General features: G+C 34.9%; 2 protein-coding genes across 2 annotated transcripts; both read left to right on the plus strand.

The window, feature by feature from the left end:
- The first annotated feature begins 126 nt into the window (after positions 1–126).
- LOC107779123 (F-box/kelch-repeat protein At3g23880-like) lies at positions 127–5266 on the plus strand. The gene is made up of 2 exons (XM_016599464.2): positions 127–1417; positions 5013–5266. Exon 1 carries the CDS (start codon positions 248–250, stop codon positions 1391–1393), a length of 1146 nt encoding a protein of 381 aa, XP_016454950.1. The 5' UTR covers positions 127–247; the 3' UTR covers positions 1394–1417; positions 5013–5266.
- Positions 5267–7254: 1988 nt separating this feature from the next.
- On the plus strand, positions 7255–26521 carry LOC107779125 (putative indole-3-pyruvate monooxygenase YUCCA10). The gene is made up of 4 exons (XM_016599473.1): positions 7255–7881; positions 24415–24648; positions 25411–25533; positions 26296–26521. Exons 1-4 carry the CDS (start codon positions 7255–7257, stop codon positions 26470–26472), a joined length of 1161 nt encoding a protein of 386 aa, XP_016454959.1. The 3' UTR covers positions 26473–26521.
- Positions 26522–26565: the final 44 nt, after the last annotated feature.

Below are 26565 nucleotides of genomic sequence, written 5' to 3' on the forward strand. Positions count from 1 at the left end.
TTTATTAAGTACACTAACATTGTGTAAAGTTTTACATATTAAGCAACAATCTTAAACGACGTCGTTAATAGTTCATTTAAGTAAATGCAAAAGTGTGTCTGTGTAAAAGATTCAGAACAGAGACAACAGAAAAAGCATGTAAAAAGTCTTTTTCTGGTACTTAAACAAAAAACATCAAACAGCTGTAAGTCTTGTACTTAAACCTTGTAAGTCTTTCTCAAACAGCTGAAATTTGTTGGAACCCAAAATGGAATCTGAAGCTCAAGTTTCTTCCATTTCAATGGAAGAATCGAGCTTTGAAATCCCTATCGAACTCATTACTGAAATACTCTCAAGGCTACCAGTGAAATCTCTCCTACGATTCAGGTGTGTATCAAAATCTTGGCTTTGTTTAATCTCTAGCCCTGAATTTGCTTACACCCATCTCAATATAGCTGCTAATAGTAAGGAATATACTCAACATAGTGTTATCTTGAAATCATGTCCACCTGATTTCAAGCTTAAGAATTGTTCCCTTAGTTCTTTACTTTATGATTCTGTTACTGAGGCATTTGACTTAGGTTATCCTATGAAAAAACCCTGGGGATATGTTCGTATTGTGGGTTCTGTTAATGGGTTAGTTTGTCTTGTTATTGAGCGAAAGTATTTCCTTCTCTGGAATCCATCAATTAGGAAGTTCAAGAAATTGCCTGATCCTAGAGGTGGTTATTATATTATGTATGGTTTTGGATATGATGAGCTTCATGATGATTATAAGGTAGTTGTTATTTCCGATCGTTTGAGTTATAACGGTTTGGATCACGTTGGGGTCAGAATATATAGCCTAAAAAGTAATTCTTGGAGAAATATTCGTGAACGTTGGAGTGGGAAGCTACCCAGTATGTGGGGTGCTTTTTTGAATGGAAAGCTTCATTGGACTGCTCTTACTCGTTCCGGCATCTTTTATATTGATTTGGCTGATGAGAAATGGGGGAAAATGAAGCAACCCTGCTTTGGAAAAGGAGATTTTGATATTTGGTTATGTATGGGAGTGTTGGGAAGTGATCTTTCTTTGTTTTGTAATATTCCAAAAACTCGTGCCGAAATGTGGGTTATGAAGGAATACGGGGTTGAAGAATCTTGGACAAAGATGTTTACCGTCAATTGGCCTGATGATCCAGTGGAGTATGCATTTTGTCCTCCCTTTTGTATGTCAAATAAAGGTGAAATTTCGTTTTGGTTTGGATCAACTTTCATGATATACAATCCAAAGGATAGCTCAATCAGATATCGAGAGGTTACCAATCGTGGTGTCATTTATGAGGCAGATATCTACATAGAAAGCCTAGTTTGGCCCGTTTTTACAAAACAAACAAGGATGCAACAACAACGAAGGTTGAAAAAGCTCAGATGAAGACAATCGTGTAATTGATAACTAGTAAGAGTTCTCTATACATTTTCCTCAATATGCTGTTAAATTCTATTTTCTTTGTCAAATTTAGTACAAGACATTGCATATTACAAATATCTTTGAACCATATTTGGTGGAAGAACTCGTTCGGTCCTTTTTCGGGTTTGCTAAACAACAATTCCAGCTAGAACAGTTATTTGGTTTAACTACTTGGTATTCTTCATCTTCTAACTAAATGGCACTCAACATTGTTTCTCGTCTTGATCAGTATTTTAAGGGGGATGTTATGCCTCTAGACAGAGTAAGAACAAAGAGCACCAGGGACATGGAAATAATGACACGTGAATGCGCCAATAACGCCTACGCATTGCCCTTGCCGGGATTGTTGTTTGATCGAGGGGTTTTCTTCAGTAACCTTCTTTAGGTGAAAACTTAATAAGGGAAAAGGAAGAAACACAGGAATTATTCAATAATCTTCTTTAGGTGAAAACTTAATAGGGGAAAAGGAGGAAACACAGGGATTATGGAACAATGTTTAAGGTCTGACATAGTCTCTAGTTTTGGTACTTTCCTTGCTGTTAATAGCTAATCTGTTTTCCGTGCTACTAATAGCTAACCATGTAATTTCTTTAGGACTATCTTCTCATTGTTTTACTTATATGGTCAATCAAAGGTTGAATGGTGTTTCAGTTTGTCAGTGACATTGCGATTAAGCAATGGTATATTGAAGGATAAAGCATTTTAGTAACCGAAGCTTTGGTTGGTGCAATACTCTCTGGAACCCACCCTTCTTCATACTGAGGAGGGCCCATTGAATTTAGCTTCTGTGATCATGAGAGTAGGGTGGGCATACCAAAGGACCGAGGAATGTAGGAAAAAGATTATGGAGATGAGCTTTGTTTAAAGTGCCCTGTCTATTCTAAAGCGAATAGAAATACAAACTCTTGTCATCTTTGTTCTTTCAAACAACAATTGTTCCTACAATAGTAAATTATTTTATCATGTGTAGGGTATCTTAAATTTGACTTTCTTTTGTTAAGGCCAAATACATACGCGGCCCCTCGAACTTGTCCGATTTTTTCATTTAGACACCTAAACTAAACTTTGTTCCTATTGAACACTTGAACCTAAGTTAAAGTGTATTATTAGACACTTATTGCTGACATGGCACATCATGTGTAAGACACCATATTTGAGCACGTGAGTCATGGTTTTTGTTTAAAAAGAAATGATTTTTTTCTCCTTCTTCTTCCTCACATCTCTCTCTGCCACCAGCCAGCCACCAACACTGCCACCACGCAACACCATCTACCTTTCTACCAGAAAAGTCATACAAAACAAGGAAGATCGAACTCCACAGGTCTAAATCATGGCAATTTTTAAAATAGATCATTGTAAAACTTTGTTGGATGATCATGCACGTAACATAAAGTTCTCAAATTGGTCTTTGTTCTTCTACTGATAATCCTGCATATTTGGTATTATAAATGTGGGCAGTGACGCTGGAGGAGAAGTCTACTAGGTTGAAAACCTCGAAAGAGGCGACCTAGGAAAAAGTTACAACAACAACAACAACAACCCAGTATAATCCCACTAGTGGGGTCTGGAGAGGGTAGTGTGTACGCAGACCTTACCCCTACCCTGGGGTAGAGAGGTTGTTTCCGATAGACCCTCGTCTCCCTCCCTCCAAGAACTCCCCACCTTGTTCTTGGGGTGACTCGAACTCACAACCTCTTGGTTGGAAATGGAGGGTGCTCACCACTAGAGCAACTCACTCTTGTCTAATGATGACCAAAAATCATTTACAGTAATAAAAGCCAACCTTGATCAAATAGAAGAAGTTTCTGACTTCTAGAATGTCTTAGTCGGGGAATTACTTCGAGATGGTGCTTAATTGGAGGCTCAAATGCCGTGTTTGTTGTGGTATGAAACAGAAAGGTCATGTCCAAAAAATGCTACAGCTTTTTACATGCTCAGATGCCCTCTTATGCAGTAGTGCTTGCGCTAACGTGGACGAAAGATTCCGAGTAATAAAATTTGTAAAGACTTTTTTGACAAATAAAATGGTTTGTGGAGGTGTGGGGATTTGGAGGAGGCATTGTTGGAGCCGGCGGAGGAGGGGTGGGGGAGGGGCAAGAGAAGATGAAGAGGGGTGGTAAGAGAGGTTTTACTTTTCTTTTTTTCTTTTTCAATTTTCCACGTGTTGAAGAGTGATTTGCTTGTTTATTCATGTCACTGCATCTGAAAGTCACGCACTTTGTTTTTATGAAAGATTAGCCATGGGTGTCTAATAGGTACACTTTAGCTTGGGTTCAGGTGTCTGATTGAAACAACGCTTAGTTCAAATGTCTAAATGAAAAAATGGGATAAGTTCAAGGGGCAACATATGTATTTGACCTTTTGTTAGTGAATTCTTGTATATTCTTTTCTATCTTTCACAATATTAGAATAATTAGGTGCAACTGTTATGTTTCACTAAGTGAGAGATGTAAACCCTTGTCTAAGCATTTCAAGTGTTAACTCCTAGTACTTGTTATGATATCAACTATCTACTATCACACTCTGAAAATTTGAACTTAGGTCAATGTAGCCAAGCTTACACAAGGAAAAATAGCTAATCCGTGTAAGAAACAATGTCAAGATTCGATAGACATGCATTAAATTATATTGCGGTTCAATTTGTTGATATGTGTCCTTTGTGAGCCATTAAATTGAGGAAGCAAGGGAGAAATTCAGCACAGGCCTAGGTAACTTCTTGTGCGTTAGTTGAACGATAATAAGGATATAAGAGGATCCTTGGCGTAACTAGTAAAGTTGTTGCCATGTGACTAGGAGGTCACGGGTTCGAGCGTGGAAATAGCCTCTTGCAGAAATGCAGGATAAGGCTGGTACAATAGACTCTTGTGGTCCGATCCTTCCCCGGACCCCGCACATAGCGGGAGCTTAGTGCACCAAGGTGCCCTTTTATTAAGGATAAAAGGGAAAGATGCCAAATGGTCTGTATGTGGAAATTCTTTGCAAGTTAGATTTATCGGAGCTAAAGAGGGGCATGGTTTCTACATAAATCTCCAACTTTAAATCAACTATGAACTACCTATCCATTTTTCTTGCAACATAATATGTTGGATCAACATGAGTATTGCTTTGTGATTTATTGTTTAACTTGTATCCATTTGGTACTTATAGTAAACGATGTATACCCCTTGAAGCTGCACCCTGTTCCATCCTATGTTGCTCGGACTCTCCAAAGATGTCTCCGGATGCGTGTCGGATCCTCCAAAAGTAGTGTATTTTTGGAGGATCCGACACGGGTGACGCAGCATTTTGGAGAGTCCGCGCAACATTGGTCCATCAAGACATTAGATAAGTTAACACCAGTATATTTGTTTGTGTTCATTGCTGAAGTGAAGAATGGGAGCAACTTTTGACATGTCTTGAATATAGTCGGTAGCAAAATGGAGCAGTTTTTTAGCTTTAACAAGGCCTGCTGTTTCTAATGAAAATGATGTTAATGGAGACCATGTGTGGATAGTCCTGCATGAGGTGCAATTTGCTGTTAAATCTACACTGCTTTTTATTTGTGAGGTGCTTTGTTAATTGTTATGTACTATTGAGCTTTCAGGAGGTAATGCAGATGTTCAGAACGACTAATCTACCCCTTGTTGACAGTGCGGATCCAAATGATGAAGCATGGATTTTCCCTGTTTATCAATGTTCATTATGATGTATGAATGTTATTTCCATGTGCATTGAGCAAGAGTTACCTAAGTTAGCTAATTGCATAACACATTTTGTTGGTAGCTTGAAGTTAAGTTTGTCGTGACAAAGGTTGAACAAGCTTCTTCTTCACTTGAATATATATTATATGTAGTATCAGATTGTTCATCAATGTTCACTATGATGTATGAATGTTATTTCCATGTGCATCGAGCAAGATTTATCTACACTAGCTTATCACATTTCATATTTTGTTGGTAGCAGAGGAAATAGAGGGGTGCATATTAGAAGGGACACGACCCACTCAGAGTAGCTCTTTCAACAAATCCATACTTTTTCTTTCCTTCTCCTCGCTACAGTGACATTTGCTTGCTTTAAGTGCAAAGATACTGTTTATATCTGTATGCTTCTTGTGTTATAATTGTATATAATACTAGACATTTACACATGTTTATTTTGGTCCCTACTATATACCTATGTTGCTCGGACTCTCCAAAAGTGCTGCCGCACCCGTGTCGGATCCTTCAAAAATGCACTAAATTTGGAGGATCCGACACGCACTCAACAACATTTTTGAAGACTCCGAGTAACATAGCTATATACTACTACTAGACATTTATAGGGACTATGAGCTGTCATCATTCGTTGTCACTATATAGGTGTAGCTTCGTAGTTCATTGTAGACAAGAGTGGGTTGCTCTAGTGGTGAGCATACTCAATTTTCAACCAAGAGGTTGTGACCCCACTAGTGGGATTATACTGGGTGGTTGTTGTTGTTTGTAGTTCATTGTAAATATTATTTTAGTTATATGACTTTTTGACAGAAGATTAGTAAAAAAAAAAACATAAATTTGCAAGTCATTTTCTGTAGCTTTGTAGTTCATTATAAATATTATTTTAGTTATATGAATTTTTGATAGAAGATTAGTAAAAAAAAAAAAAACATAAATTTGCAAGTCATTTTCTTCTATTGAGCGTATGAGATTATTTTCACTAGATATATACATACATATAGGATCGGCCTAAACCCGCACCATTTGTAAGGCAGCTTTGTTCTAAACAAATAAAAAGACAAAAAATGACACTTTGAGTTTATGCAATCAATAAAGTTGATAACTTCAATGGATCTAATCTGCAGATTTCTGTACGTTTTAGTTTAAGTCAAAGCTAATCTTCAATTAAATGCTTTTACATCTAGCAAAGATTTGAGAAAATCAAACTCAGATTTTGTTATAATGGCTTCTGTATAAGATTAAGACAAATTCGGAAAGTAAAATTTCTTTTACTATTTTACACTCCAAATAAAATTTATGAAAGCAAACAAAAAAACACATCGCCCTACCCCAGGCTGACTACTAATTAATAACGTCAACTATTACATATATATATATACTTTGTTCCGTTGTATGTGATATTATTTTCCTTTAGTTCGCTTAAATAAGAATATAGTATTTTTATATTGAAAAGCTTTTAATTTTGAACCTTTTATTTAGCTTTAATGACAAACATTTATAGCTAGTGGCGAAGCCAAGTATTTTGCTAATGGTATCAGAGGCAAAGCCATGATTTCAATTTTATGGGTTTTGGATTTCAGAACGACGACTTCAAATGCTAATAATTGGATTCTAAATCTAATATTTGTATATATTCAATGAATTTTTTTAACACAAATACACTGTTTAAGCAAAAACTATTGGGTTCAGCCGAACCCGTATCTGAGCTTCTAGCTCCGCCCCTGAATGGTATTCAAGATTAATATGTATATATTTGACTTATAACATGGTATAATTCTTCGGCGAAAGGTTCAACTGACCACCTTTGAGCTTACGTGGCTCCTGCTTATAACCAGAGAAATATATGTATCTAATTGTCGTCACATAAAATGAAACAGATGGAGTAATTAAATTAAAGATCAGGAACAAAGAGGAAGAAACCAAGCTAATTGTCTCCATGTAAAACAAACTAGATGACAAAATTCCAAGTCTTACTTCTAATCTAGTACTATATATCATTTTCTTGCATGTAACGGTTGTTTTTGTGGCATAAAACCAGCAAAAAGAATTCTCAAAAATTCTACTTTGTGCGGTCCATACATACACCATTGTCTTAGTTTCTCAAAAAAATTCTCTCTTTGTCTGAAAATTTTAATGGCTACTTTTGCAAAGGAAGAAGTGGAAGTGGTTATAGTAGGAGCTGGTCCTGCTGGTTTAGCTGTTTCAGCTTGTTTGAACAAATTGGCCATTAAAAATGTTGTGTTAGAAAAAGAAGATTGTTGTGGCTATTTATGGAAAAAAAGGACTTATGATAGACTTCACTTACATTTATCTAAAGATTTTTGTTCATTGCCTTTGAAGCCACATGCAAATTCAGCACCAAAATACTTGTCAAAAAATGAGTTTATTCAATACTTAGATGAATACGTTGAGAATTTTAATATCAACCCAAAATTCCAATGTTGTGTGGAGATGGCATTTTATGAAAAAGAAGAGAAAAAATGGAATATCAAAGTAAGAAATGTGGCTACTGGAGAAATGGAATTTTATGGTTGTGATTTCTTGGTTTTGGCTAGTGGTGAAAACAATGAAGGTTATATCCCAAAAGTGCTAGGGCTTGAAAAATTCAAAGGAGAAATTATTCATTCAAGTGAATATAAATCAGGTCAAAAATATGAAGGAAAAGAAGTTTTGGTTGTTGGTTCTGGAAATTCTGGAATGGAGATTGCTTTTGATCTTTCTAATTATAGGAGTTGCGCTTCAATTGTTGTTAGAAACCCGGTACACCTCTTTACCCTTGAATTGACTCTTTCTTTTTTGCATGCATGTAGGTTTGTGTTTGTCAATTTTTTTTATTTTTACGATAACGGTACTGTTCGGGTCAATTTGCCCGCACCTAAATTATTCTACCTGGTTTACTTCTCACCAGCACATGTATCGTAACTTTGCCCACCATGCGACATATAGGAAGAATATAACTTAACGTTGCTTCTGCGGAGATTTGAACATTAGCAAAGGTGAATCCAGGATTTAAATTCTATAGATTCAACGCCTAAGGTTTTAGCATTGAACCCATTATATTTTTAAAGTTATGGGTTCATATCTACTATTTTTGCAATTTTAATGAAATTTTATATATAAATTTTTACTCAATGTCGGAAGTTATGGGTTCAATTGATCCCGTTGAGAACACGCTACATCCGCCCCTGAACCCCAGTCCTGTACAACAATAATAACAAAAAACTCAGTGTAATCCCATAAGTGGATCTGAGGAAGGTAGTGTATACGCAAACATTACCTCTATCTTTGTGGGGATAGAGGGGTTGTTTCCGATAGACACTTGGCTCTCTGATTTAAACATTAGTTGTCTATGATTTTTATCCAACTCCATTAACTACTGAGTCACACTCTTAACTATGGATTTGTTGATTTAATTGATGTTTCACTTCTAACTTTTTGGTTGGAAATTTTTTGATTTCTTTTTCCTTCCTAAGGAATAGAGGAAGGAAAACCAGACTGTATAGGAATAACTTCTAGGGGGAAATAATAACAAAATTGCTTAATAAAGTGGTTTTAGTAAGATTTTTTAACAGCTTTTCTAGCATAGCAAATAAGTAAATAAATAAAAGAATGTCTGATATGGTGAATATCTTTTCCTTATCGTCTCATCATCTTTCCTATTTACAAGCCACAACTTATTTCGACAATTTTAATTTCTCATAAAATCCCTTGATTTTTACCGGGTGTTTCTTTAATCCTGTTTTCTCAAAACATAGATTTGATAGAGCTATAGCAAAATTGATAGAACTATAGGAAATGATGACGGGATGCAAACATATGGGCACATGGAAGTAGAATGCAGACTCCCATTCATATCGGATCATGCTCCAATGGTAATAATAATGAGTAGAGCAGAACCAAGTGGTAAGATTCCATTTAGATTCTTCAATGTATGGGTTGACCATCCAAACTTCATGGCATTGGTAGAAGAAGTATGGAAAGAAACATCATAATTCAAATCCTATGAAGAATGTTTGGCACAAGCTGAAGGCTCTAAGGCCAGTACTGAAGCAATTAAATAACACAGAGTTTAGAGGTATCAAAGAAAGATTGGAACAAACAAGGAACAAGCTGCAGGGGATACAAGATCAAATGTTTACCTGCTACTCAGATAAACTAGTTGCTGAGGAGAAACAACTTTTAGAGACTCTGGAAAAATGGTCATTAATAGAAGAAAGCATCATTCAACAGAAAGCTCGAGCAAAATGGATAAGACTAGGAGATGCAAACTCCAAGTATTTTTCAGCAATTATGAAGGAAAGAAGACAAAGAAAAGTCATCATAGAACTTGTCAATGCTTTTGGAGATAGACTAACAGACCATCACCAAATCCAAGAAAAGATCATTACCTTTTATAAATCCCTGATTGGATCTGCTACAACCCAATTACCTGTAGTAAACAAACAGGTAATGAAAAATAGACCACTACTCAATCATATGCAACAGAGCAGTCTCTGTGCTGAAGTTACAGACCAAGAAATATATGAAGGACCGTGTGCTATTGGAGATGATAAAGCACAAGGGGTAGATGGATATAATTCCTTATTCTTCAAAATAGCTTGGCCCCTTCTAAACTCAGAAATTTGTCAAGCAGTTAAGGAATTCTTTCAAACAGGGAAGTTATACAGAGCAATCAACTGCACATCCATCACAACACTTCCTAAAGTTCCTAACCCTTCAAACATCAAAGAATACAGACCAATAGCTTGTTGTACAGTAATATATAAACTCATTGCCAAGGTATTGGCCAACAGAATTCAGAAAGTCATTGCTTCAATAATCTCAGATACACAAGCAGGATTCATCCCAGGTAGAAAGGTGGCTGATAATGCCACGATCCAAAATTTCTCCACAGGCGTCGTGATGGAACTTAGTCTCTAAGACTAGGTAAGCCGATGTTATAACAATTCAAGCCATTTTTTTTATATATAACCAATAACGGAAATAATTACATATATAACAACCTCCCAAGACTGGTAATACTGAGTCACGAACTCTAACTGAATACATGAAATGATATCAAGAATCGAATACTCAATACTATTTGATTAATAATTAATAGTACAATAAAATAAAAAAAACTTCAAGGGACTGTGACGACCAAAGAACTCTACCTTGAATCCTTGCGATCACACTTTAACTATGTCCGAGTTTGATAGCTCCAATACCTGGCTCTGCACAAAAATATACAGAAGTGTAGTCGGTACCCAGAAGTATCAAGACTAACCTCACTGGAGTAGTGATGAAGTACATTCGAGACACTCACTAGTCTAATAACCCGTGCAATATAGTATGCAAAAATAATATGACACAAATAACAATGATGGCAACAATAATCAACCAGTGACATACACAACAGGGCGACAAGAACACCATAAATATTGCGCAATAAATAATGAATACAAGTACAACCAATTAATCAAGTCCTTCCGATATAAATCTTTCGCCTATACGTTTTTCAAATAGAAATCTTCAGATTATATAATACTTTCAAATAAATCTCTTCCAAATAAATCTCTTTCAAATATAATTCCTTCAAATAAACATCTTTCAAATAAAATTCTTTCAAATAAATCTCTTTCGAATAAAAGTCACCCTGTGACATAGCATTTCAAAATCATAAAATACGAGTCTCAGCCCACTTTCATATTTTCATGGCACCTCATGAAAATTTCTCTATCAAAACCGCACGGACAACTCACGTGCCAAATATCATCATCATTTAACCACGACACCTCGTGCCCACATTTCATATCACAACTGCACGGACAATTCACGTGCCAATATCATCATTATTTTCCCTTGCACCTCGTGCCCACATTTTATATCTGTTGCGCCGTGCAACCCGGTCCCATATAACATTAATCATACGTGTTGCGGCGTGCAACCCGATCCCATATAACATAATTCACCTAACAATAGCCACGGGCACTCAATTTCAACATAGATCAGACTATTATTAAGTTTACCGAAATAATAAGACAAGTCTCATAAGATATAACACTAAACACAAGAAAAATCACAACATCACATGAAAACTACCAACGCAATAACCCCACATCATCACATAAAAATTACCAACATAATAACTCCACATCATCACATATCATCCCTGACAATAGCCACTATTATCTCTCCTATAGCCACCCTTATCACTCCTATAATAGCCTCCCTTATCCCTCCGCCCTGACAATATCAATAGCCACCCTTATCGCTCCTATAGCCACCCTTATCTCTCCTATAGAAACCCTTATCGCTCCCCTCAAACAATATCCCAACACACATAACAATAGTGAAATCCCACCCTTATACCCACATAATATCAACAGTGAAATACCACCCGTATATCCTCAAAATATTAACTCAAATAACATAATAATTTATACGGAATATTATCACGGCAATATAACAAAATCAATTCATATCACAATTTGCCAAATTGCCACAACTAATTCCAAAAATATAACAAAATTAATTAATCTCACAACAAATAGCCCAAGGTTCCGCACAATGTGTATAACACCTCAAAATAACGACAGAGATGGAAAATACTCAGTATAGGGTAACACCTTCATTAATCCAAATTCTTGATAATTATATAACGCCTCGGTTTAAACTTATTTCGTTAATTATTAGTAGATGAAAAATGCATAATATAATTATTTCCAGGAAATATCAAATCACCAAACTCATGGAATTTACATAAATATTCAAGTAACAATCACATCAAATTGTCATATAAAACCAAATTCAACAAACAAGGATTGAGGCATGACAAATAGATGATTTAATAAATGCCAACAATTATCCAATTTACTACACAATAATTCCTAAGACTTTAACCCAATAAAATTTGCACATATAAGTCCGAGTACGTACTCGTCACCTCGCGTACACGGCTTTTTACACTTCACAAATGGCACATAAGACTCGATGCCTAAGAGGTAATTCCCCCACTCAAGATTAGGCAAGATACTTACTTTTTTTTTTAAGTTAGGCCGATATTCCAAAATTGTCTTCTTTCTTGAATTGACCTCCGGACAGCTCAAATCTATCCAAATTAATTCAATTCAGTCAATACTAATTATAGAAATTAATTTCATATGAAAATACTAATTTTCCAACAAAATCCGAAATTTAACTCAAAAATTACTCGTGGGACCCATGCCTCGGAATCTGATACAACCTATTCAATTACGAGTCCACCCATACCAATTTTATCAAAATCCGATAACAACTCGACCTCCAAATCTAAAATTTTCGTTTTTGAAAGATTTTGCAAAAATCTTAATTTCTTCCATTTAAATCCGAATTAAATGATGAATATAACCATGGATTTATGAAATATAATCACTTTTGTATATATGACACTTACCCAAGTTGAAGTCTTGAAGAAATCCTCAAAATTGTCGAAGAACCGTGCTCCAAAAATCCAAAACGAAATGAAGGAAATGACAATTTGTTGTCCTTAAGTTTCTGCCCAAAAAACACTATTCTGGTTGGTAAAAGTCAAATCCCGTCGCTAAAAGTGGCAACTCTGATCACTAAAGGTGTGCACCAGAACTGTTTACACCAGCAGTTTTGTTTTCACTAAAAAGGCTCTAACTTCATCATACAAACTCGGAATTCGATGATTCTTATTCCTATGAGTCACAAATAATAAAACAACATATTCGCTCAATCGAAACTCAATTTAGAGATCATTTTCTCAATGTGATACCAATTTCGCTCATTAAACAATTAACTCATGTTTCGCGCTAAACACACAACCGCGACTTGATGGAATTAGACCAAACTTTTCAGATCACTCCTATAATTCATTTCAAAATTCCGGAAGTCTCGAAATCAAATTTTGATCTCTATAACTAAAAATGGACCTTTGGATCATTACATGCTTATGCTGAAAAAACATCAAACTCTTCCAAAACTCTTCCCCGACAGTCTGTAGTGTATCAACTATAACTTCTTGTACTCAACTCCAACTGCCAAACGGTTTAAATTTCTGCAAACTAGATATAAAGGAATACAACTTTTATGTTTTTCTCATTGCCCAACTCCTTATAGATTGCAAGATATAAACTCCTAAAGTTAGCCATGTGCAGCATAAATGTTTGGCGATGCACACTGCTATAGCCAAAATCTACAGTACCAATTTCAGTCAATCGATCATAACTTTTTGTATAAATGTCTGAATAATTAATTATTTATTATTCTGAAAACTAGAATCAAAGGGCTACAACTTTCATGTTTTGATAATTTCCAGATTCCTTATAGATTTCGAGATATAAGCTTCCAAAATCAGCTTTGGGAATCAGAAATTTCGCACATTATTGTAAAATAAATCAGCAGTTAAAATTGATCTGAAACCACTCTGAAACTCACCCGAGGCTCTTGGGACCTCAACCCAATACACCAACAAGTCCTAAAATATCATACGAACTTAGTTGAAACCTCAAATCACATAAAACAATGCTAAAACCATGAATCATACCCCAATTCAAGCTTAAGGAACTTAAGAATTTTCAACTTCTACATTCGATACTGAAACCTATCAATGCAAATCCGATTGACCTCAAATTTTGCACACAAGTCATAAATGACATATCATATCTATGAAAATTTTCAGAATTAGATTCCGACTCCGATATCAAAAAGTCAACTCCCCGGTCAAACTTCCCAAAAATTCGACTTTCGCCATTTCAAGCAATATTTCACTACGGACTTCCAAAATATTTTTCGGATAAGCTCCTAAGTCCAAAATCACCATACGGAGCTATTAGAATCATCAAAATTTTATTTCGGGGTCTTTAACACATAATTCACCATCCGATCAATTATTTCAACTTAAGCTTCCAAAACAAGAATTGTTCTTTCAATTAAATTCGGAATCATCCGAAAATCAAACTTGACCACCCTCGCAAGTCATAATACACATTTTAAATATGCTTGAGACCTTAAGCCATCGAACGGAACGTAAATTCTTAAAACGACAAGTCGGATCGCTACATCCTCCCCTCTTAAAACATACGTTCGTCCTCGAACGTGCCAAGAATTATTCTGAGGACATTAAATTTCTGAATGTATTATTACACACATACTCGCGGGTGATTCTACATCACCACAATTTAGCTTGGGTCCAACAACACTATCTCAATTGAGATTATTTCTTTTATCCTCATTTATAAACTTTAAAGCCAACTTCTTACACTCCAATTAATTTCAAAAGGCCCAATTATCATATCAACACACAGTATTAGTTTCAACCAGTTATAGCAACTCGTGCCTACGCACACATCAACGTATGCCCATAACCACACCTCTGGTCATAGTAGTTGTTTATAATTAATTCCAACATCCTTAATTAATCTCATATCAACTAAAATATCATTTCAGAATTTTGCAACACTGACAGCAACACGCGAGGCATGAAGACCTCATAATTATTTATCCGAATCAACGAGTCGCATTTAACATCACCCGGGCACTTACCTTATAGGCTAAAATGCAATATTTACAGCACAAATATGGCTAAATATGCACGTAAACATATAAAAGAATTATCAAATAAGCCTAACAGGCATGACTCCCCATTAATACTATAGTTCAAATTTAATTTCACAAAGGGAGAATTTAAACTCATAAATTTTTCACCATAAGGACTTCGTCCTTATATAACTTCCACCGCGGATTGTAACCCAGTTTAAATATTTTACATCATATAAAAATGTGAGGATCTCATCCTCAACTCTGAATCACAAGTATTTTGCACATTGTGCCAGCTGTAATTTTTCCATTTCCTTTCTTTCTTCTTTTTAATCAATTCTGTAAATAATTTTCACAACACATAATGAACCCAATACCAATAGGGCATGTAATTCATAAAATTGAACTCAGTTATTCTGAAATCACATCAAAATCCAATATAGTGAGTAATAGAAAGTCACTTTTGGACTCATAGCTCTCAGTAGTGTACAAAATAAAATGATAGACATGGGCTAACACCATCAAATCTCCCAATAGGGATAAACACATAAATAGGTTTTGGAATTATGAAACTCACCCATAAGTGGAGCATAATAGGAGGACTCACCTCGATACTCATAACCGAATCAAACTAAGGAAAATATTTCTTTATAACAAATCAGGATCATACATGTAACGACACCATGTAGTGTAGAAGCCTGAGCCATACCATATCAATTATATCAACGGGTTGAGCCTCTCCCTCTAGGGCGCCCTCTACCCGTCTGTCCTCTACCCCTAACTGGTTGTGCACGTGGAGTATTAACTAGAATAAAGCCTGTAGCCTGAGTATTCTGATGAAATCCGCCTCACCCAAGTCTGGGACAATCTCTCATGATGTACCACACTGATAACAACCCCTCTACGGGTTCGGCTGTTCATACTAAGTCTGTGTCGGATAACTGGAATAACCATTATAGGAACCACGTGCCGGTGGTGCATTAAAAGAACTTACTGGAACACCCAGAGTAATCTGAAATTGTTTTCATGACCCCGCTGATACTGAAATGTAGAATTATTAAGGACGCGGGAATACTGCAAGTCCCAGCATTATCCCATACAAATCTCAACTCTTAATCATATACAAGTTTAGGAGAACCTTTCAATACCACCTAAATACATCTCAGGCCAAAATTGATATAACACATGACCTCGCAATCTAATCGTTAATAGTTGACTCCTCTCACTTGGCGCGAAGCCATAGGACACATTCTGATGATCCACAATACGAACCTTCATCGCTCGTACGACATTGGTCATAAGGCACCTCAAGCTATTTATTTAGCGCATGTCATCCTCGTGACAGTTAAACTCGCTTCCTCTAGTGGCTTGATTGCTAGTTTGTACCCTTCGCTAAATAGAAATCCCATACGAATCACATAGTCTCTAATACCACCAACTATCTTCAGATCTACATCCACCTCATGACCCTACCACGATTGTGATGATTAGGCAACTAATTAAACCTTCTTAAGATCGTACTTATCAACCAGATGTCACTTGTTGTACCCCCATGTGCACAACTGAATGATCTCTCAATACTTCTGCATCCTCGATCTGGACGACACACAGTTACAATGGTTGAGCAACCCTAGCTCCCTTATAACCCCTCTGCAGTATCACGAACCGTTGGCGCATAGTTGATATCAAGTACGCAATTTCATATACGAGTGGATGCAAAAGAACATAAGATATATGCCTCAAGCTAAATAAATGTCACACGATAAGGAATGAAAGAAGTGGAAATTTTCCTACTAGCTCTGCAGCCTCTCGAAGATAAGTACAGGTATCTCTGTACCGATCCGCAAGACTCTACTAAACTCGTTCGTGACTCGTAAAACCTATGAACCTAGAGCTCTAATACCAACTTGTCACGACCCAAAATCCCTCCACATGCGTCGTAATGACACTTAGTCTCTAAGACTAGGTAAGCCGATTTTATAACAATTTAAGCCATATTTTTATATATAAACAAACAACGGAAATAATTACAAATATAACAACCTCCCAAGACCGGTAATACTGAGTCACGAACTCTAACTAAATACATGAAATGATCTCAAGGATTGAATACTTAATACTGTTTGATTAATAATTAACAGTACAATAAAATAAAAAGACTTCAAGGGACTACGACGACCAAACAGCTCTACCTTGAATCCTTGCGATCACACTTTAACTTTGTCCAAGTCTGATAGCTCCAATACCCGGCTCTGCACAAAAATGTGCAGAAGTGTAGTATGAGTACACCACGGTCGGTACCCAGTAAGTATCAAGACTAACCTCAGTAGAGTAGTGACGAGGTACAGTCGAGACACTCACTAGTCTAATAACATGTGTAATATAGTATACAAAAATAATAGGAAACAAATAACAATGATGGCAACAATAATTAACCAATGATATACACAGCAGGGCGACAAGAACACCATAAATATTGCGCAACAAATAATGAATATAAGTACAACCAATTAATCAAGTCCTTCCAATATAAATCTTTCGTCTATATGTTTTTCAAATAGAAATCTTCAGGATATAATACTTTCAAATAAATCTCTTTCAAATCTCTTTCAAATATAATTCCTTCAAATAAACATCTTTCAAATAAAATTCTTTCAAATAAATCTCTTTCGAATAAAAGTCACCCTGTGACATAGCATTTCAAAATCATAAAATACGAGTCTCAGCCCACTTTCATATTTTCATGGCACCTCATGAAAATTTCTCTATCAAAACCGCACGGACAACTCACGTGCCAAATATCATCATCATTTAACCACGACACCTCGTGCCCACATTTCATATCACAACTGCACGGACAATTCACGTGCCAATATCATCATTATTTTCCCTTGCACCTCGTGCCCACATTTTATATCTGTTGCGCCGTGCAACCCGGTCCCATATAACATTAATCATACGTGTTGCGGCGTGCAACCCGATCCCATATAACATAATTCACCTAACAATAGCCACGGGCACTCAATTTCAACATAGATCAGACTATTATTAAGTTTACCGAAATAATAAGACAAGTCTCATAAGATATAACACTAAACACAAGAAAAATCACAACATCACATGAAAACTACCAACGCAATAACCCCACATCATCACATAAAAATTACCAATACAATAACTCCACATCATCACATATCATCCCTGATAATAGCCACACTTATCTCTCTTATAGCCACCTTTATCACTCCTATAATAGTCTCCTTTATCCCTCCGCCCTGACAATATCAATAGCCACCATTATCGCTCCTATGGCCACCCTTATCTCTCCTATAGCAACCCTTTTCGCTCCCCCCAAATAATATCCCAACACACATAACAATAGTGAAATGCCACCCTTATACCCACATAATATCAAAAGTGAAATACCACCCCTTATATCCTCAAAACAATAACTCAAATAACACAACAATTTATACGGAATATTATCACGGCGATATAACAAAATCAATTCATATCACAATTTTCTCAATGGCCACAACTAATTCCAAAGATATAACAAAATCAATTAATTTCACAACAAATAGCCCCAAGGCTCCACACAATGTGTATAACACCTCAAAATAACAACAGAGATGGAAAATACTCAGTATAGGGCAACACCTTCATTAATCCAATTTTTTGATAATTATATAATGCCTCGGTTTAAACTTATTTCATTAATTATTTACAGATGGAAAATTCGTAATATAATTATTTCCAGGAAATATCAAATCACCAAACTCATAGAATTTACATAAATATTCAAGTAACAATCATATCAAATTGTCATATAAAAACAAATTCAACAAATAAGGATTGAGGCATGGCAAATAGATGATTTAATAAATGCCAATAATTATCTAATTTACTACACAATAATACCTAAGACTTTAACCCAATAAAATTTTCACATATAAGCCCGAGTACGTACTCGTCACCTCGCGTACACGGCTTTTTACACTTCACAAATGGCATATAAGACTCGATGCCTAAGGGGTAATTTCCCCACTCAAGATTAGGCAAGATACTTACTTTTTTTTAAGTTAGGCCGATATTCTAAAATTGTCTTCTTGCTTGAATTGACCTCCAGACAGCTCAAATCTATCCAAATTAATTCAATTCAGTCAATACTAATTATAAAAAGTAATTTCATATGAAAATACTAATTTTCCAACAAAATCCGAAATTTAACTCAAAAATCACTTGTGGGACCGATGTCTCGGAATCCGATGAAACTTACAAAATCCGATAACCCATTCAATTACGAGTCCACCCATACCAATTTTATCAAATTCCGATAACAACTCGGCCTCAAAATCTAAAATTTTCGTTTTTGAAAGATTTTGCAAAAATCTTAATTTCTTCCATTTAAATCCGAATTAAATGATGAATGTAATCATGAATTTATGAAATATAATCACTTTTGGATATAGGATACTTATCCAAGTTGAAGTCTTGAAGAAATCCTCAAAATCGCCCACGAACCGAGCTACAAAAATTCAAAACGAAATGAAGGAAATGATCATTTTTTGTCCTTAAGTTTCTGCCCAAAAAACACTATTCTGGTCGCTAAAAGTCCAATCTCGTCGCTAAAAGTGTCAAATCTGGTCGCTAAAGGTGCGCACCAAAACTGGTTACACCAGCAGTTTTGTTTTCACTAAAAAGGCTTTAACTCCATTATACGAACTCAGAATTCGATGATTCTTGTTCCTATGAGTCACAAATAATAATATGAACCTACTCATTCAATCAAAACTCAATTTAGAGCTCGTTTGCTCAATCGATACCAATTTCGCTCGTTAAACAATTAACTCATATTTCGCGCTAAAAATCCAACCGCGACTTGATGGAATTAGACCAAACTTTCCAGATCACTCCTATAATTCATTTCAAAATCTCAGAAATCTCGAAATCAAATTTCGATCTCAAGAACTAAAAATGGACCTTTGGATCATTACATGCTTATGCTGAAAAAATATCAAACTCTTCCAAAACTCTTCCCCGACAGTCTGTAGTATATCAATCATAACTTCTTGTACTCAACTCCAACTGCCAAACGGTTAAATTTCTAAAAACTAGATACAAATGGATACAAATTTTATGTTTTGCTCATCTGCCAACCCATTATATATTACAAGATATAAGCTCCCAAAGTCAGCCTTGTGCAGCAGAAATGTCTATCGATGCACACTGTTATAGCCAAAATCTACAGTACCAACTTCAGTCAATTAATCATAACTTTTTGTACAAATATTTGAATGATGAATGGTTTATCATTATGGAAACTAGAATCAAAGATATACAACTTTCATGTTTTGATCATGTCCAGATTCCTTATAAATTTTGAGATATAAACTTTCAAAGTCAGCTTTGCATATCAGAAATTTCGCACATTGCTGTAAAACAAATCTGCAGTTAAAATTGATTCGAAACCACTCAGAAACTTACCTGAGGCCCTCGGGACCTCAACCCAATACACTAATAAATTCTAAAATATTATATGAACTTAGTTGAAACCTCAATCACATAAAACAATGCTAAAACCACGAATCATACCTCAATTCAAGCTTGAGAAACTTAAAAAATTTTAAATTCTACATTCGATGTTGAAACCTATCAATTCAATTCCGATTGACCTCAAATTTTGTACACAAGTCATAAATGACATAACAGATCTATAAAAATTTTCAGAACTGAATTCCGACTCTGATATCAAAAAGTCAACTCCCCGATCAAACTTCCCAAAAATTTAACTTTCGTCATTTCAAGTAAAATTTCACTACGGACTTCCAAAAAATATTCGGACACGCTTCTAAGTCTAAAATCACCATACGAAGCTATTGGAATCATCAAAACTCCAATTCGTGATTGTTTACAAATAATTCACCATTCAGTCAATTATTTTAACTTAAGTTTTCAAAACAAGAATTGTTCTTTCAGTTAAATCCTAAATCATCCGAAAATCAAACTTGACCACCCTCGCAAATTATAATACACATTTCAAAGATGCTCGAGACCTTAAGCCACCGAACGAAACGTAAATTCTTAAAATGACAAGTCGGATCGTTACAGATAATGTCTTGCTTGCTCATGAATTGGTCAAGGCTTATTCAAGGAAGAACATTTCACCAAGATGTCTCATCAAGGTAGATATCCAAAAGTCTTATGACACAGTGGATTGGAGGTATCTACAGCAAATGCTAGAAGGATTGGGCTTCCCAAAAAATTCACTGAGTGGATTATGGAATGTGTGACAACTGTTAACTATACTATACTCATCAATGGAGAAACAACTAACCATTTGGTGCAGCTAGAGGGCTGAGGCAATGGGACCCAATGTCCCCTTTTTTGTTTTCTATAGCAATGGAGTACTTGAGCAGAAATTTGAAGACTTTGAAGCAGGAAAAGACATTCCACTATCATCTCATGTGTTCAAGGCTGGATTTAACTCACTTGAGTTTTGCGGATGATCTCTTACTATTTGTAAGAGGAGATGCTACATCTGTAGCATTGCTACATGACAGATTCAACATTTTCTCAGTAGCATCATGTCTTAAAGCTAACCTAGCCAAAAGATCTATTTACTATGGAGGAGTCAGCCTAGAAGTGAAGCATGAGTTACAGCAAAAGCTAGGTTATAGTCAAGGATCCCTCCTTTTCAGATATCTGGGCATACCACTTGACACAAAGAAACTCTCAGTAATGCAATAGCATCCACTCATTGACAAAATAGTGGCTAGAATATCCTCTTGGACAGCAAAGAAGCTCTCATATGCAGGCAGAATCCAATTGGTGTAGCATGTAATCTTTGGTATTCAAGCTTATTGGGCACAAATCTTTGTCATACCAGCTAAAGTTGTTAAAGCAATAGAGGCCTACTGCAGAAGCTATGTGTGGTCGGGGGAGAATATAATCACTAAAAACGCTTTAGTGGCATGGGACAAAATGTGTATACCTAGAGCAATAGGGGGACGTAACTTGATCAACTTGGCATTATGGAATAAGGCAGCAATCACAAAAACATGATGGGAATTGGCAAACAAGAAAGATAAGTTGTGGATCAAACGGATTCATAGCTACTACATCAAGGATCAAATCTTTGTCATCATGGAAGCACCAAAACAGGCATCTTGGATGGTAAGGAAAATATTTGGATCAAGAGGTAATCTGGATGGCATCAGCAATAGCCAAGCTAATCAAAGGACAGTAATCAAGCAGATTTACCTGCAACTGTTAGGAGAGCTGCCTAAAGTCCCATAGAAAGGTTTAATGTATCAGAATCAAGCACGACCAAAAGCAACCTTCACAATGTGGCTACAAATACAGGAAAGACTGCTCACTGCTGACAGATTGAAGAACTGGGGATTACAAGTGGATGATACATGTTGCTTTTGCAATCAAGCACCAGAAACAAGGGATCACATCTTTGCAGAACGTGCATATAGTAGAAATATATGGTACAAACTCATGAAATGGTTACAGGTGCATCAACCATTTACAACATCATAGTCTGAATGGCAGAACTGGATTGTAAAGAAAACAAAGGGGCGATCTCAACTGGCTAGGATACTCAAACTAGTATTTGCAGAATATACACATACGGTGTGGAATGAGAGAAATACAAGGATATTTGAGAAGAAAGCAATAACACATGATGTTCTTGCAAGGAGAGTGGTATGCATGTGCAACATTAGAGCTGAGGGTTATACTCATGTCTTTTTAACAAAATATAAATACTGAGTAGTTAGCTTGAGAGAGAAATGTACAAAAGAGATTAGGAGGTAGGGAAGATATAGAGAGAGTTGTTTTCCAGTAAGGAAGTAGGTCGAGGTGACCTACTGCTTTATAAATATTTACTTTGGTGGTTAATATAAAGATTTAATTACCAAAAAATAATTAGTTGACGGAGTCAGAATTTCAACCGTATGAGTTCTGAATTTTAGAATGACTTCAAGAGTTAGTGACTGGGTTCTAAATTTAATATTTCTACCTATTTAATGAATTCTAAACATCAAATATACTATTTGAGCAAAAGTTACTGGGTATGATATAAATTTACTTGGCAATTCTTCTGGTGATTTCACAGCTTCAAAGAAGCTCCAAGAAGCATCAAACATGCGCGAGGAGACCCGTGAAGCAATTCTTAAATCGCAATCAGTACCTCTCGATACGACCTCACACAAAGCAATAAAAAAAGGATATTGAAGAGAACGAAACTCATATATATTATTATAATATTTTCTTTTCCTAGAAAATATTCGAAATAACTTGCTATAGATGCCAACTATATTATCAAAAAATAAGAAAAAGGGTATATGGAATGATGTGGCACTTTTCTCTTACTTGCTGCAATTGCTTTAGCGCAAGAAGTCGGTGCACAAAGGGAAGGGCATGATAGAAATTTACTCGACAATTCATCTGGTGACTTCACAGTTCGAAAGAAGCTCCAAGAAGTATCAAACATGTCCGATGAGATCCTTGAAGTAATTCTTAAATAGCAAGCAACACCTCTCGATGCGACCTCACACAAAGCAATAAAATAGAATGTCGAAGAGAATGAAATGCATATATGTTATTATAGTATTTTCTTATTTTCCTAGAAAATACTCGAAACAACCTGCTACAGAAGTCAACTCTATTATCGAAGAAATAAGAAAAGGGCTACCAAATATTCCATAATGGTTAAAAAGAGTGTCCCTCACCCTTCTTCATTAGATTAGTGACATAAGCCATTGACCTTCTCACCTATTATTGCATTTTCTATATATATCTATTCTCTCACAATTAAATTTATATAGATATTTTTATAGTATTTCACATACACCACACAAATGGATAATTTTTCCAATCAAATTTTGATATTGTTCTTTTGGTCATTTCCCACATTCCAATTTCTTGAAATGTCTTTTATCATTCATGCATTAATAAACTTGCCCTAAATGCTTTTTCTTTATTTTTTGTAGACGAAAGTGCATTAGAGTGCAATAGAATCACTATGTATATTATCTTCGTTTTGTCATTCTAAACATTATCCAAATTTCAAGAAATTTCAATCATTTGTTCTCAAGTTTCTCTAGAATTTTTCTTGGTTTTTACTAGATATCGGTTTAGTTTATTTTTGCGAGTAGAATAAAAATATGATAAAAACGTATTTTATTTTTTAGTTATATGTATCTTAAAATTAACAAAAATAAATGCTTAAATATAATTAAAACCGACTAGAGTTCAAAAATTCAACTTGAATCTTAACTTTGTATCTTGTATACAACTATAAATTACATTGAAATGAAAGCAAAATGATGTACATTTTTATCTCGAGGTCAAAAATTAATAATTCAAATTTAGATCTGAAAATTTTCAAATGTTGCAAGGTTGTGTGAGGAGTAGTTTCATATTATAACCTCTTAATGAAAGTATTTTGTATTTAAATTATATACACCGACACCGTAGAATAAATTTTACACTAATAATGTACATAATTTAACATCTATAATATATAGCATGTTCATCATCATTTTTATCTGGTTACTTATTAATGTTTATCGTAGAGATTTATCCATAATTACCTTATAATTGATCTAATTGTATAAAAAATATTCGTACCGTCAATGCATAAAACTTAAATTTATTTTTATATCCACTATACCTGATATTCTCGACAAGTTAAATATGGTTGTTAATTAGTTAATTACCTTTTACTAAAGGATTTATTTTCTCCTAATGTGTTTGCAGATTCATGTTCTAACAAGGGAAATGGTGCATACTGGAATGTTATTGCTAAAATATCTACCAATATCTTTGGTAGATACTCTGATTGCAAAGTGTGCTAAGATAAGATTTGGAAATTTGGCAGAATTGGGAATACCTCAACCAGAAGAAGGCCCATTTTATATCAAAATATCAAAAGGTAGATCTCCAGTAATTGATGTTGGTGCAATTGACAAGATTAAACTTGGAGAGATTAAGGTAAGAATACTAATTTTTCATTCAATTTTGTACAAATATTATGTGAAAAACATGTGGCTTGCAAATGATTTGCCCACGCGCAGAGTATTGGTCTAGTGATAAGCGCGCAACTCGTGATGTGTTGATTAGGCAAACATCATGAGTTCAAACTCTGCTTTAGGTAAAAGTCGGGTATTAAAGTGAAGAAGGATAGAGAGACATGTCCATTATCCAATGAGTTTTGAATTGTGCATCACTAGCCCCAGCAACGGAGCTAGAAGCCCGTGTGCCATTTCGACTGAACCCAGTAACTTTTGCTCAAACAGTATAATTGTGTTAAAAAAATCATTAACTATATAAAATATATAAATTAGAACTCAGTTATTAGTACTTAAAAGTCGTCGTTCTAAAATTCAGAACCCATAAAGTTAAAATCCAGGCTCCGCCTCTGACTAGCCCTTGAAAATTTCTTGGTTATTAAAAAAACAGATGGCTTGATTTACCTTTTGAAAACATGAAGCTTACCATTAGCTAACTATAGTTTAGGATTTAACTAATAATACTACAGTGTAAGTAATTTTTACACTATAAGTAAAATTTAACATATTGCAGCTAGCGGGTATATATAATTATTTTTTAGGTGACTTAATAGTATAAAATTCTTTTACTGTCAATATATAGAAGTTAAATTCGTTTAGTTTATTGATTTAATTTGATAATTTTTTATGCAAACACTTGATTGGCAAGCTAGTTTTTGTGAAATCATTTTTGGTGAATGTTTAGGTACTTCCTGGAATATCAAAAATAAAGGAACATACAGTAGAATTTGACAATGGGGAAGAACATCAATTTGATGCAATAATTTTTGCTACTGGATATAAGAATGCAGCTACCAAATGGCTAAAGGTACGTGTTATAAATTGTCGAGACAATTATTAAAATTTACCCATAGAAAAAACAGTTGTTAAAAAAGTTTTGTTCTTTGTCTTAATTGTTCTATGGTTTTTCTATATGTTTGAGTCTTGAATATTGATAGTATAAAAAGTCTTTATACAGTTGGTAGATATAAGTTAACTCCATTTTAAGGATAGTCTCTATTAGGCAAGTGGAACATATTGTAACAAATAACTTATCTTATTTTCTAGAGTTACTAATTTCACTTTTCTCGATGATACATTTATCTTAGGTTATCTCGTAGTATAAATTTTGTATACTTTCAGTATGGAGAGGTTAAATTTATCATAAATGCTTGTTCCACTTTTTAAAAAATTTAAATTCACATAATATATTGATCTCTTCTACTTAAATGGAAAGAAATTCGACTGATCTCACATTAGTAGATGTATTGTGTAAGAGTAAGTTCTCCAAATACAGTTTAATTTATTCAACATCTTTGCTTTAGAGCAAACATGAATATATGTGTTCGCGCGCACATAAAAGTCGCATTTTTCTCATTCACTTAATACTTTTATAGATTTAACTTATATTTACATAAATGAAACTTTACACTATCAGTGTTGTAGAAAGTTATTTTCCTCATTTTTCAGGTTACTAGTTTCACTTATTAGAAGTAATTATGACTTTAACTTACATTGTCATTGTATAGAAGTTAAACCGTATTTTTATTTTATTTTTTTCTTCTAAAATTTGTGAAATATTCTTGTGCAGGATCATAGCTCCATTTTCCTTGATGATGGAACATTGATAAATGAATTTCCAAACCATTGGAAAGGAGAGAATGGGCTTTACTGTGCAGGTTTTTCAAAAAGAGGGCTATTTGGCATATCAATGGATGCCAAATCTATAGTAGATAATATAAACATTGTTATAGGAAAGAAAATCTAGAGACCCTTTTTGTTGTTATGTCAAACTATGTTGGAGATCATTTACTTAATTCAGCTAGTACTTAAAACTTGGTTTATTTTAGTCTGTTTTTGT

Source organism: Nicotiana tabacum, chromosome 14 (assembly GCF_000715075.1).
Source record: "Nicotiana tabacum cultivar K326 chromosome 14, ASM71507v2, whole genome shotgun sequence".
Taxonomy (NCBI): domain Eukaryota; kingdom Viridiplantae; phylum Streptophyta; class Magnoliopsida; order Solanales; family Solanaceae; genus Nicotiana; species Nicotiana tabacum.

Excerpts from the sequence above, each read along its gene's own strand:
- LOC107779123 (XM_016599464.2), top strand. The coding sequence starts at position 248 with ATGGAATCTGAAGCTCAAGTTTCTTCCATTTCAATGGAAGAATCGAGC.
- LOC107779125 (XM_016599473.1), top strand. The coding sequence starts at position 7,255 with ATGGCTACTTTTGCAAAGGAAGAAGTGGAAGTGGTTATAGTAGGAGCT. Across the intron at positions 7,882-24,414 it reads CAATTGTTGTTAGAAACCCG|ATTCATGTTCTAACAAGGGA; the intron begins GTACACCTCTTT and ends ATGTGTTTGCAG. Across the intron at positions 24,649-25,410 it reads TTAAACTTGGAGAGATTAAG|GTACTTCCTGGAATATCAAA; the intron begins GTAAGAATACTA and ends GTGAATGTTTAG.